This window comes from Melanerpes formicivorus, unplaced genomic scaffold (assembly GCF_026170545.1).
Source record: "Melanerpes formicivorus ecotype bairdi unplaced genomic scaffold, bMelFor1.0.p_v2 SCAF_14, whole genome shotgun sequence".
Classification (NCBI taxonomy): Eukaryota; Metazoa; Chordata; class Aves; order Piciformes; family Picidae; genus Melanerpes; species Melanerpes formicivorus.
In genome coordinates, this window is record NW_027142366.1 from 7,150,780 (window position 1) to 7,164,811 (window position 14,032).

The 14,032-nt window shown below is 42.7% G+C and overlaps 1 protein-coding gene across 1 annotated transcript; it reads left to right on the plus strand.

Moving 5' to 3' along the window:
• On the plus strand, positions 1-13,342 carry TMEM130 (transmembrane protein 130). The gene is made up of 8 exons (XM_068147393.1): positions 1-73; positions 2,433-2,723; positions 4,347-4,515; positions 6,627-6,796; positions 7,444-7,528; positions 9,758-9,960; positions 10,973-11,085; positions 11,821-13,342. The coding sequence occupies exons 1-8, from the start codon at positions 16-18 to the stop codon at positions 11,995-11,997; spliced, it is 1,266 nt and encodes a 421-aa protein (XP_068003494.1). The 5' UTR covers positions 1-15; the 3' UTR covers positions 11,998-13,342.
• The last annotated feature ends 690 nt before the right edge of the window (positions 13,343-14,032 follow it).

The window sequence follows — 14,032 nt, forward strand, 5'->3', positions numbered from 1 at the left end:
CCCGCCGCCCCGAGCATGCTGCGGCTGACCTGCGTGCTACTGCTGCTGCTCGGCCGCGCCGACCCGGCGGCAGGTAAGGGGCTTCGGTCTGCGCTGTCATCGCCGCCGGGGAGCGACTCCCGAGGAGCAGGCGAGGATGGCATACCTCAGGCATGAGCTGCTTTACTTGAGGGGTGGTGGTTCGCTGGGCGGGCTTGATAGCCATGACAGGAGATGGAGAGAGCTCCGGGCACCCTCTCGCCACCCCTGACTATTCTCAGGAGCTGCGACCTTGGTGCGTGCAGTGAGGCGGGGGCGTCCCGGGGGGCCAGGCTTCTGCTCGCACTTCCTAAACCAAAAGCTGCGCTTCTGCTTCCTCTTATCCAGCGCTGTGGGTCACCGGGCACACGGGCAGCCTCTGTCCCTCGCTCTGGTAGCCTCACAGTGCTGCATTCTGCAAAGAGAGGTCGGAAAGGTAGAAGAAATCGCTGTTTTGGATAAAATGTCTTGTTCCGCCAGTGACTCACTGAGTGACCTTGGGTTATCTACAGCTGCAGCTCCTGGGCTTCAGTATGGCCCTGGTTTGTAAAGCACCGTGATAACTTCCAAGGCGAAGTGCTAGATAAGCGTGAGGTAGCTGCTTTCCCCCCCCAAAGTTCTGCTGAAACATTCAGAATTTAGAAGATTCAGGCTGCCCTGAATAGCCTGAATCTTCCAAAGACCTGAAACCTCTCTGTGCCAGATTTCACTGAGTCACAAGCATTTCTGTGATTAAGTCAAAAATCTGAACTCAAGGCCATTCTTTGTGCCATGAAACAGGCAGTAGTGTTACAGATATTTCTTACAGCCCTTGTGCATCCAGGTCATGGGTGAGTGAGAAGTGCAACTTACAAAGCAGTATCTCGGGTCCCTGTTGGCAATCTGGTCGCTCCTGAAAGAGAGAAGAAAAGTCATCAGTATGCAAATCCCCACAGCTCTGCTGCTCTGCCTACTATCACCCCATTGCTCGCTGGTGAGAGGATAGTCAAACAGATCACCAGTGCAAGGAGGAAACATGCTCCATGTGGGAGGCAAACAACCCAATCCTGCTTCCAGCTCTGTCCCAATTCACAGCTTTCAGTGATTGTTTTGTTTGGGGGGTGTGTTTTTGTTTGCTTGTTTTTAATATATGCAGCTATTTTATGGGGAAAAATGCATATATGTCCATAACCCCAATCTCTCTCACAGTCTGCCCATTGCAGTAGTTGAAAGAGCTGAGCAAGCTTGTGTAAACATTGCAGAAGAGATAACTATGAGCAATCCACAGCATCAGAGGTGGTTCGCTGTTTACAGGCCCTGTGCTTCTCATGCCTTGCTGTTTCACAGAATCACAGAATGATTTGAGTTGGAAGAGTCCTTTAAAAGTCATCTAGTCCAACTCCCTTGCTGTGAGCAGGGACATTTTTTAAGTAGATCAGATTGCTCAGAGCCCCATCCAACCTGACCTTGAATGTTTCCAGGGATGGAGCATCTACCACCTCTCTGGGTATCCTGTGTCAGTGTTTCACCACTCTCATTGTGAAAAAAATTAACCTCCCTCAACCTAACGGCCATGCTTCTTTTGATGCAGCTCAGTATAGGTTTGGCTTTCTGGGCTGCAGGCACACATAACCAGTTCATCTCCATCTTTGTATCCACCAGTATCCCCAAGCCCTCCACAGGGCTGCTCTCATTCCCTTCACTCCCCAGCCTGTATTCATACCAAGGGTTGCTCTGACCCAAGCATAGGACCTTGCACTGGGTCCTGTTAAACATTATGAGCTTTACCTGGGCCCACTTCTTGAGATTGTCCAGGTCTCTCTGGATGGCAACTGATTTGCCACTAGGGCATGGTACAAGTTTAATTCACACTGGGATTTTTGGTTGATTCCTGAAAAAAGGAAGGCAATGATGGATCATAGAGAGTACTGTTGGTACTAGGAGCAGATAGTACTGATGGGTTTTATTCTGTCAGGAAGAAGGTGGGAGAGACTTGTGGGTCAACAGCACTGACAAAGGAATCTATTGGATGGAGTCTTACATAAAAGTTCTTTAGTTCATTTTCTTAGGACAGAGATTAGAGCTGAGTCTTAGTGACCATGTTAGATTATTAGTGACACTGAACCTACAGCCAGTGCCCACCTCTGCCTATAAAACCTCTTCAGAGCTCCTTTCTACTATTAACATTTCTGGGACTTAGTCTAACATGTTGTTTAATGCTATTTGTTAAAACTCACATGTACATGCTACAGCTTATGTCCCAGGTCTTTACATGGCAAGAAAAACCCCAGAAAAGGAGGTAAAGTCTTTACTAGGATGAGTGTCATTGTGAGTCACCTACATACAGCAACTAGTTAAAAAGTGTAAATATACAGACAAAATAAAAAATGCAATATAACAAAGTTTGTGCTTTGCTTGTCTTCTGATTTTCACAGTGGACTATGGTCTGGAAATAACCAACAATGGACCCATCACATCAGGAGCTCAAGCTACCGTTCACGTCAGCCTGAGTATGAAGAACAACAGCGACACGTCAAATTTGTTTCACTTCAACTGGATTTATGCTCCTCTGATTCTGATAGAGAAATCTGAGCAGCGTTTTAGCTCTGTAATTAATGTGAGCAGTGAATTTCCTGGGATTTATCCTGTATCTGTCTGGGTCACTCGTAAAAACTGTTGGTTATGTCGGCCGATTGCTAGAAATGTCACCATGCTTGAGATTACAGGTAAAGTGCCTTCACAACTTCCACACCTTCAGTGCACATCAGGATGCTTACTGCTTTGCTAGTTTCAGGAAAATGAAAGCCAGATAGAAATATGGCTTCTGCCAACAGTTTGATTTGTGTAGCCCTTTGATTAAAAGTGGGTTTGGATGGCATTTGTACAACCTGGGCCATGCTGTAGCTACCTACATTCAGGCAGTAACTGTGATTCTGCTCACGTTTCCCTATCTCTGTTACTTAGGGAAACTGAACTAGCTGCAGTTTAGCCATCAGTGTTGTTCAGTGATGTCCAGACTCCAAAAACCTGTACCACTTCCCAGCATTTCTATTCTTAAAGTTAGGATGAGCAGCAGCAGGGGAAATCAACTGTTTTTCCCAATGGTGTGGTATGGTTAACCTGATTTCTGACTGACATGGAATATCACCTGACAGAATCTTACAGTTCCTTTGTTCAAGAACTGGTAACCATTTCCCTCTACCCCTATGTCCCAGTGCTTTACTACTTGTACACTCCAAAATAGACCCAGGTATCATCCAAAGATAATGATGTGCACAGGAGGTAACCATAGGGCATAGCTGGCATTTAGAACAGCTGTTGAGATTTTTCAGGAAAGACCAAGTTTATTGGGTAAGTGTTTATGAAAGTATACGCAGGATCTTTCCTAAAGCACTACTGCCTCGCTGAATACTTCCTGCTTTCTCACTTTGCACTGTTGTATTCCCATGCTGCAAGCAAAAGGGATGCAAGTTTTCTATACCTGTAAAAAGTAAGATCCCACTGTGCCTTTCTGCCTTCCCCAAGCAAGAGCAACCACAGGGTCTTCACAGAGGCCCAAAGGTAGGTAGTTGCAAGTATCTCATATAAACTACAGTATTGTTTAGTTTAGCATTACAAGCTCCATTCTAAAGCAGAAATCATAATTCTTATTTGTGCACTATCAAGAGAGCAGTTAACCCACTTTAATGAATCCTTAGAGTCTGTTAGTGATAATTAATCTCATGAATTTTATAGCAAGTGTGTCATCATAGTACCTCTTTCTGCATAGGTTAGAGAGGTTTCTTTCAGATCAGCCTTTGCTAGTCCTGAAAAAGAAACTGGAGCACAGGATCTCTTGCAGACATCAAAATCAAAATGTTACCATTTCTGTTTTCACAATCTAGAGCACATCTGTTATGCACAGAAGGCAAATTCTCATTTCTGTGGAAGTAGCTAAAAAGAAACCCCAAAAATCAGCAACATAAAAATGCACAGAACAAAGACAAAACACAACCTCAATCACGAAGGGCGTCTACACTGTTTTGAGTCTGAATTTCTTGATCTAGATGCCTGATCTCAATCCCACTTCCTCCTAAATCAATAGTAAAAAATGGGTAAGTTCAGGATTATTTCTCTTAGTTTCATTAGAAGCTTTATCATGACCCATTTTATAACCCTAAATAAGCAATTTAAATTCCCTGCCTCACTAACACGTGTAACAACACCAAGTAATGGATATAAAACACAACCAGCCACTTGGACTAGCACACAGACTTAAGCAATGGATTTTAAGTAACATTTAAATACTCACATGGAACATGCTGTGAAAGTGATATATGCTGTCCTCCTTTTCCTATCTTATTCTGCAGAATTTATCACAGGGAATCTTACCATTGCCCAGATAGAAGACAGCAGAATTATCACACGTGGTTCTACTTCCAACATGGGCTCCATGACTCGGATTTCCTTCTGTCTTCACGACCCAAGTAATTACTTCAAGTCAGCATCATTTGTCTACAGCTGGGACTTTGGAGATGGGTAGGTGTGGGTGCTTTGTTTGCTTTAATGAGAATTCAAGATGGTTTGGATTGAGAGGCTCATCTAGAGAGAAGTCCTGATTAGGTCCGTAGAACAAAGTGTGTGCACATCTTGGTGAGTTGGTACATTCATAGCATCTCAGCCAGGTGAATTATGAAAACTCTGACACAGGACTCACTGCATACTCACTAAATGGTGATTTTAAAGACCTACCATTTTTTTATTCAAATATGCTTAGGTGTGTTACTGTGTGTGCAAGGAGCTGAGCTGAATGAATAGGAAAAAATATCATTTATTGTAAATCACAGAACATTAGAGGTTTGAAGGGACCTCTAGAGATCATTCAAACCAACCCCCCTGCCAAAGCAGGATTGCCTAGGGCAGGCTGCACAGGAGCATATTCAGAAAGGTTTTTAAATCTTCCAGAGAAGGAGACTCCACAGCCTCTATAGGCAGCCCATTTCTCTGCTCCATCACTCTCACTGTAAAGAACTGCCTCCTCATGTTGAGGTGGAACTTCCTGTGTTCTAGCTTGTAAACATCATTCTGCCAGCAGATCTCTGTTAGCAGGTTGATTTTGTTGAATATGTGCATTTAAGGAAAACAAGCAGTATACTGTCTTGTGATTGAGCAGTAAGTAGCTGTCACTGTGACCAGCTACTCAAATACACCACAGCCTACTGAGGAGCTTTTGAACGTGAATAGGTCTCACATAAGAAGACAAAACAGAAGGGGACGGGGAGGGAACCTAACATAGCTCAGAACTGACAGAAGTAAAGCCATGAGTCCATGGATAAAGCCACCCTGCAGTAGGGAGCGAAACTGACATTCAGTTTTCTGAGGATGAATATATGTCAAATAAGTGTATACAAAGATAAATGTAAGCTTTACTCTTTGAACACTAGTTATTTAATTAGTTTTTCTCCCACTTTGGTGCTTCAGTTAGCTTATGGTCTGCCTGCTATAAAGGTAGTTTTCTTAATTTACTGACTATTCCTATTTCCTTTTGTGAATTCTTTTAGCATTACCTTTGGTTTCTTTGATTGAAAAGCCATAGATAAACTCTGGGTCTTATACTGATTTTTATTCTATTGATAATACCAAAACCATTAATCCTCACTGATATGGACAAAGTAAGATCAGAGTCACAGCTGACCATAGCATTGTCCATAAGGAAATTATATTAGAGTTTGTCCCTTTAGAATAGAATAGAATTAACCAGGTTGGAAAAGACCTTTGAGATCATTGTGTCCAACCTATCACCCAACACCATCTAATCAACTAAACTATGGCACCAAGCACCCCATCAAGTCTCTTCCTAAACACTTCCAGTGATGGTGACTCCACCACCTCCCTGGGAAGCACATTCCAATGGCCAATCTCTCTTTCTATGAAGAACCTCTCCCTAACATCCAGCCTAAACCTCCCCTGGTGCAGCTTGAGACTGTGTCCTCTTGTTCTGCCAATGGCTGCCTGGGAGAAGAAACCAACCCCTACCTGTCTACAACCCCCCTTCAGGTAGTTGTACACAGCAATAAGGTCTCCTCTGAGCCTCCTCTTCTCCAGGCTAAGCAACCCCAGCTCCCTCCAAACCAAATCCCCCTCATCCTCCCCCCCAACCCCGCCAGCTTTGTTGCCCTTCTCTGGACACTTCCAGCAACTCGACACCCCTCCTAAACTGAGGGGCACAGTACTCAAGGTGTGGCCTAACCAGTGCTGAGTACAGGGGCAGAATGACCTCCCTTCTCTTACTGACCACACTGTTCCTGATGCAAGCCAGGATGCCATTTGCCTTCTTGGCCACCTGAGCACACTGCTGGCTCATGTTCAGCCTACTGTCAACCAGTACCCCCAGGTCCCTTTCTGCCTGGCTGCTCTCCAGCTAGTCTGACCCCAGCCTGTAGCACTCCATGGGGTTGTTGTGGCCAATGTGTAGAACACACTTAGATGTGTTAAATCTCCTGCTGTTGGACTCTGCCCATCTGTCCACCCTGTCAAGGTCCCTCTGCAGAGCTCTCCTACCCTCTAAATCCTACCCTTCCTAAATCAGAAATAGGCAAGCACTTGATAAAAGGCAATGTTGATTCTAAATCTTTTTGTGTTGCACACAGAGTTTATCAGATTACCAAGGAACCCTTTGTCTACTATAACTCCTCTACCCTGGGGAATGGCACCGTGCACCTGAAAGTCATAGCTGAATGGGAGCAAGTTGGGAGCATCGTACACGAAAGACAAACAGTGCAGAAAACTGGGGATTTTACCACTGCTCTGGAGCTGTTAGGTAATTATAAAACAGTCTGCATACTCAAAACAAAACCTGCTGTATACATACAGATACAGTCTACCTGTAATGTGACAATACAGCTTCAGTATTGTTTCACATGCAAGAACTGGTCAACATTATTCAGTGAAGTGTTTCCATTGCAAAATTACTCTGTGCTGTACTAGTGAAGAAAATAATGGAGGAAAATATGTAAGATCTTCTGGTTTTTAATTTCCCAAAGTCTTACTGTCTTTTACAAAAGTCTCACATGCACTTGAAACTTACAATTTAATGTTTGCTGTAACTTAGGGAGGATTTGTTTCATTTATGCTAGCAAGCCCTGAAAAATAAATTAGTTACAATAAGCATCGGGGAAGTCTCATTGAACTGATCAGAAGCAGGAGCTAATAAACACATCAATAAAAATGTAAAGGATTAATAATGTAGTTGGTTATGTATTAAAAAGAAATCACAAAAAAAAATCCAGAACACTTACAACTCTATTGTAGGTTTTCTTTTTTGGGTGCGAGACAGACGTTATTATTTGTGTGAGTGATGGAGCTAAAATCTATGAAGTCTATGAAAACAAACCTGTACTGGAAAAGCAATGAATTTCAAGTTTACATGTGGAGTGTGAGACACTTGTTTTTTTTCCTTCCTCTCAGATGCTGTTAAAAGTATTGATGTAGTGGGCTCCAGAGAGACTCATGTAATGGAAAATTTGAGTTTATCTCTTCGTATCAATGGCACGTAAGTGGCAAACAGAACTTCTTTCTCCAAAGGCATCGTCTTTTTAAGTGGTTTTCCTCACTGTTTCCTTAAAATAGTCAAGTGCACCTCACAGAGCTGTTTCTTAGAACAAAAAAAGAAATTCCCTTTGAACAAAATGCTGTTGAATATTGCTTTTTCCTGACTAGAAATACCACAAACTCTAAGAATCTGAAAGTACGGAAGAGTAGAATCCTCCTGTATAAAAGAAATGTTATCTTTCTGTCTTTGTAAAGAGAATATTACAAGAGAACTAACCAAAGAAAAATAGTGGGGAAAAGTAGATTTTAAACTTCCCTTTGAATTTTTTGCCTTTATTGATTCCCCCACCATTAAACTGTACTCAGAGCCTTGTTGCATAGCAATGATCCTTGGCTGGCACATGAAAGTAATGCCTTGGATAGTTCTGGCAAAGTTAAGATTACTGTAAGAGAAGTAAGACAGAGGGGCTCCATGCAGTGAAGATTATCACAGAATCATAGAATGGTAGAACTTGGAAGTGGCTAGTACAACTACCCTGCTAGAGCAGGATGACTTAGAGTAAATCACAGAGGAACACATACAGGCGAGTTTTGAATGCCTCCAGAGGCAAAGACTCCACAATCTCCATGGGCAGCCTGTTCCAGTGTTCTGCCACACTCAGAGTGAAGAACTCTTCCCTTATGGGTACACAGGAGAGTCATGAGCAACTTAGTCCTAGCAGAGGCTCTCAAAAGCTGTAGTATTTCACAGTATCACAGTATAACTTAGGTTGGCAAGGACCTCAAGGATCATCGAGTCCAACCTATCAACACAGACCCCAAGTGCCACGTCCAATCTCCTCTTGAATGCCTCCAGGGACGGTGACTCAACCACCTCCCTGGGCAACCCGTTCCAATGCCGAATGACTCACTCGGTGAAGAACTTCCTCCTCACCTCGAGTCTGAACCTCCCCTGGCGCAGCTTGAGACTGAGATGCATCAAAGCATTTTTGCATGGTAGTAGCATTCTAAATACCATTGAAAAGCTCAGAAAGCTTCATCAACATAGAAATTCCATAACCATAGAAGTTATTGCCCAGAAGTGGAACAATTTCATGTTTTGTTACTGGGAGCTGTTAAGGCTAATGCTGGATTTAAAAAATAATTTTACAAAACAGGTCTGTGGGATGGAGGGAGCAGCACCCAGGACAGAATCATTTGCCAAAGTCCTAAATAGTCCTCAGACAGTTTGCATTCTGAAAGCGAATGGCACATTAGCAGGAGTAGCAACTGGAGATGGTACACAAGTAAATGTGAACAGCCAAAAACCAGTACAAGCAAACCTGACATCCCTAAAAGCAGGCTTGGTGTCAGGATGGACAATATTTGCCAGACTTAATCTCCTAGCCACAGAGCTGATGCAATAGGAGCTTATGATAAAGAAGCAATGACAAAGGCTTGAGAGATGGATTATCTAAAACAAAGCTAGAAAAATTAGGTAAACATATAAACATGCTGCTTTCTTTAGCAGAGAATGCCCTAAAGAGATAAGGAACAAAATGCTAAGATGGGGTAACAAAATGCTCTGTTGTCAGAATCAATGTCCATAGTCTGTAAGTCCAACCAGAATCAGCTGGGACTAGGGTCTGAGAGTGTAAATAAAAGGCACCAACTAGATGTGGTGAGAAGTGGATTGCACCTAAATTGCCTGATACCAAATAAAAACCTTTTAATTCTTGTCAGGGAGTATGGTGATCCTTGCAACTTAATTACCTTTGCCAGCTAATGGTGCATTGTACAGAGCTCTCCTTACATTCTTTCCCCTTTTGGTTGTGCGGTTTATTTTGACCAGAAAAGTCCTGTGTGTGCTTCAGTAGCACAGTGAGAAGAACAACCAACCTATACTCTATTGGAAGTGAAAGTTGAAATTAAATAAATAAAAATTCCTTTTATCTTTATTGGAGAAGGACTACAGGATTTTCTATACACAATGACCTGCCAGTGACCCCACACAGGTATTTAGCTCTCAGCTGAAAGGCTTGCTTTTACAGAAGCATCACAAAGAACTTCTTCATCTGGCACCCTGTAAACCAAACTGGTGCAGTTAACTCCTCTATTTGTATTTAGATTAACTTTATTCTTTTCAGAATTATTATGCTATTTTGCCCATGTGATTCATCAGCTCTTTGCTAAATGTCTTGCAAAGTTTTCACCTAACTTTTGATTTTGGGTTTTTATTTTATCATTGCAGCCCACCACTGGCATTATGCTGGCTCATAAAGTCTGAGTGCATTCCACTTGAAGGCGAGAAATGCCATCTGGTGGTGATTAACGGCTCCTGCTACAATCTCAGCCATACCTTCAGTGATGCTGGACAGTACTGCCTCAGCGTCCGAGTGGAGAAGGGTGTGATGATGCTGCAGACCTACCATGAAATAGAAGTGCGGCCAACAGGTGAGGAGCAGCTGGTCTGAGAAGCATGGAGATTCCCAGGGAACTGACAGTCTCAAACGCATCAGGGTCAGTGATGGATGTACCAGGCTGCAGATGGAAAATGGTATAAATTCCTAAAAGCATAGGAAAGAGGAAGGGAAAGGAGAACCTATAATGTGCCTACTGTAATTGCTCAGATCTTCTTGAATCCTGCTGAACCCTTAAGTCTCAAGAGCATCTTGAAGCTAATAAGTTTCCTGGGGAGGTTAAGTTACTTAAATTACATATTTTCCAGTTTGAATACTTTGGCTCTTGTAGTTAGAGAGGATAGCTAGGAAAACATATATGTCTGTACTACTCCCTTAATTAAGCAGTCTCAATTCTTTTTTAATTAGGTAAGATTTTTTTTTAAGGGTAGATTTTGTCTGGGCTTCCGTTTCATTACTGATCGCTGCCTCCAGTCATCAATCCCTGCTGGCTCCCCCAGGCATGCTCATGCATGCCAGAATCACCTGAGATAGTAGGTAGGTGGCCAAGTGAAGAGGAGTTGACCAGAGGACAGTCAGGCTGTCATGCAGAGTGGTGCACCATTTCACAGTGGGCCAGCACTTGTATACAGACAGGGCAGCACACTCCAGAAGGCACTGGTGTTCATTCAGTGCTAAGTGTGCAAATCATCTTCGCTGGCGGCTTCTAGCTGCTGTGAAGTTGAGTTTCCTTCCTGTCTTCTTGGGGGACCACAGAGGTACAAACACTCTGGGGAATTAGGGCTAACACAGGTAACTAGGTGGAGTTTTTTAGACTGGTCAAGGGAAAAGAGGGTTAAAAAAGGGAAGGAGCTCACAATCCTGCATTCCCACTTCTGAGACTTCAGAAAGACTTAAAGTAATCTGGGCTAAAAATCTATTCCCTGTTACACATCCTTTGTCCTAAAAATACCAAAATTTCTCCTAAAACATCACTTCCTTCTCACTGTTACCTCTTCTCAGTGTATTGTATCACCCCAGGAATGTGGCCTTGTGCTCTTTTCTAGGAATCCACCCAACTTTCTTTGTCCTGCTCTGCATCGCTCTGGCTTCAGGGATGCTAGGACTGGTGCTCTACGCAACCTTTCGAAGTAACACACCACAAAAAGATCTTGTGGAGGTATTCAGTTACTCTTACTTTGAGCTGTAGTAGCAATTAGATACTTTTCAGCCACATCCTTTCTTTAATTCCCAGCCAAACAAAGAGAGAGAGCTTTTCCCTGGTATGCTCCATGGAAAAATCTGAACCCTGTAGCCAAGCACTTTAAGCAACAGGCATACTTCTGCCTTGCTGCAGAGAACTGTAACTCCAGTCACCACAGCTATCATGGGCAGTTTGTTAATATCTCCAAGCAGGTGCTTACATTGAGGTATCATCCCTTCCAGGAGTTCTACTTCAGAGTGGTTACATGAAAGCAAGCAGGGGGATAGATAGTGAGAGAGGTTACAGGGTAGTAACAAAAGGTGGGCATGTTACCTAAAGCTGCACTGACCCTCATATGTGACCTTTATCTCTCCAGCTCCCATCCATCTCTAGTGTAGCTTTCACCTGCTACTCTCACTTACTGTATTTGTAATAAGCATGATCTCCTAAATCAAAAGCAGCTTTTGTGACCCTTTGGAAAGTGCCTAATACATTTTACATCATGCTACAGTATGAATAATACAGCTCTGGAGAGACTGCCTATGAACCATGTGTGCAGCAAGTATAAATCAAAAGTCTGTTTCAAGTTGGTAACTGACTGACACCAGTCAAGGACCAAGTGCCATTTCTGGCCCAAAGTATTCTTGCTGAATTCACTTGAGCTAGTAGGATCCCAAACTAAAAATTCTCTCTTTGATGTTTCTTTTCCAGGTAGCTGACTTTGACTTTTCTCCACTGTCTGACAAAGACTTGTCTTCTCATTTGGGGTCAGGCTGTGGCCAGATATGTTGCAGATCATGTTTTCTTCACTCATCTCAAGAAGCTGCCAGGGAGAGCCATGAACTTCTATATTCTTTTTACAAGCCACTCAAAACATACACAGTGTGAAGAGCACAACTACACTTTGGTTGCACTAACTGCCAAGTTTAACTTTCTCACTTAGGATGAGGCAAAAGCCCAGTGCTGCATGAACGGTTTGGGTTTATAATGCAATGAGGTTAACCACTTTAAGTCTAGCACTTGAGCATTCTCTGAACTAAAAAATGGCAAGGCCTGAAAAACAGTAAAAGTAGCTTTGTAATTTTAACTGTATATGGGTGGATACACTTACAGCTGTAAATGCAGCATTTTATTCTTATGAAAGCCTGTTTTATGTGCGGGTTTGCTAAACTCACTACCTCCTGTAATTTCTCTATTCCTTCTGCTGTCTGTTTCGAAGAAGAAAATGGCTTAAGACAAATGTACCTCCTTTTCCTATGTTACAACAATATTACTGGAAATGGAAGTCACCCAAAATACTGTTGGATGTGTGTTTATTCTCAAAAAAAAAAGGAACTGACTTGTCCAGGTTGAGAACAGCCTAGGTACTTCCAATGAACCAAACTGTCTAATTATGTTGTCTTTCTCCTGTCTTAAAAGACCCCTTTAAGTTAATGCACTTGTGTGCTGGTAACCTGCTCATGAAGAGCTACCTGCTAGCAGTAGTTTGGTGGAATCACAACATGTGCTGTAAAGATTCCACATCTTCTATACCTGGTGAAGTAGTGGACCACTCTAATCTGTGTAAGCTTCTTTTTTCCTCTTGTCTTATTTCTTTTCTCCTTTTCGTTCTCATGTTACTTATTACCTAGCTAGTCACCAAAGCTCTTCTAAAAAATGCAACAACCAACAGCTCAAATCTGCTTAGATAAACATATTCAATTCAAATTCATAGCGTTCAAAGCTGTATAAATATTATGCCTGTTTCAGACTATCTTCCACTAACAGCTTCCTGCTCAGACAGGATTTGCACCCAGCTATGAAGCATTTCAGAGTACCTTGGAGGCTTTCAAACAAACATGCCTTTGTGGCCATTTATTTTTTTAAACATGACACACCTTCCCCACCTCTGATTTAAACTCTCTGGGGATCATGGGCATAAGGTTTTTCAATTATGACATCATTTCTTCAATGCAGTGACAGGGAGATAAATGTCTGAACATGAGGGCATTTACCATGATGTTTTCAGGGGGCTCATCTCACACATTGAACTTTTACATTCCCCCAGATGAGCCTAGAGCTTCAGTTCCTCCCTGAATGAAATTACATGACCTTGAAAGGGCTTTGTAATTTAACTTGATACATTCAAAACAGGATAGGATCATCTAGGATAACAAATGATCCAGTAAACCCAAAGGTTTTTGTCAAGAAGTACTTTCCAAGGCAGAACTACTTTGGGCTTGGGTTTTTTTTTTTCCTAAACAGGGATTGTATTTATAAGCAAGCTTGTTGATTAGGAGTGGTGTCCTTTGTATTCTCAGTGCTTTAGTGTCAAACTCTTATCTTCAGTCATAGTCACTCAGCATTAAAAATGTCCCTCCCCTTGGCAAAGAGCTGTTGTTCTCAAGAGCTTCAGTTTTATTGCTTATTCCTGAGCCACTGCCAAAGGTGCATGACTTGTTCTGGGATATCAGAGTGTTCTGTAAGTGGCTGCATGGTCCTTGGGCACTCATAATAACAGATTCCTGATGTGAAAAATGCAGGTCAGAATGACAGACTGCACACTTGCTCTCTGCAGCCAGAAAGTTAGTTAGGGCTTCTTTTTTGTTACGTTTGTGACAGGCATGGGACCCAGCTACTATCATAAACCTAATAGCACCCCCTTGGCCACTAACAAATGTGTGAAAAGCCCTTTCATGTCCATATCACACTCCTAGCAAAGACAGTAACTGTAAGAGAGCTGACTCAGTTTTAAGTACCTGAAATAGGTCGTTTGAGTGGGAGGAAGGTCCTATCAAAAGGGTAAGATGTATGCTCTGCTTCATTTTCTATTAGTAGCCAGCTGATACAAGGGATATCATGGGGTGTTAGGCCACAAAGATCACTTTGGTTTTGTGCCTCTACGCTGACAGTACATCCCCAGTACATCCCAGCTGAGATACAA

Bases quoted from the DNA above. Each gene is read 5' to 3' on its own strand.
- TMEM130 (XM_068147393.1), top strand. From the start codon at position 16: ATGCTGCGGCTGACCTGCGTGCTACTGCTGCTGCTCGGCCGCGCCGAC. The intron at 2,724-4,346 runs GTAAAGTGCCTT...CTTATTCTGCAG, and splicing joins CACCATGCTTGAGATTACAG to AATTTATCACAGGGAATCTT. The intron at 9,961-10,972 runs GTGAGGAGCAGC...GCTCTTTTCTAG, and splicing joins AATAGAAGTGCGGCCAACAG to GAATCCACCCAACTTTCTTT.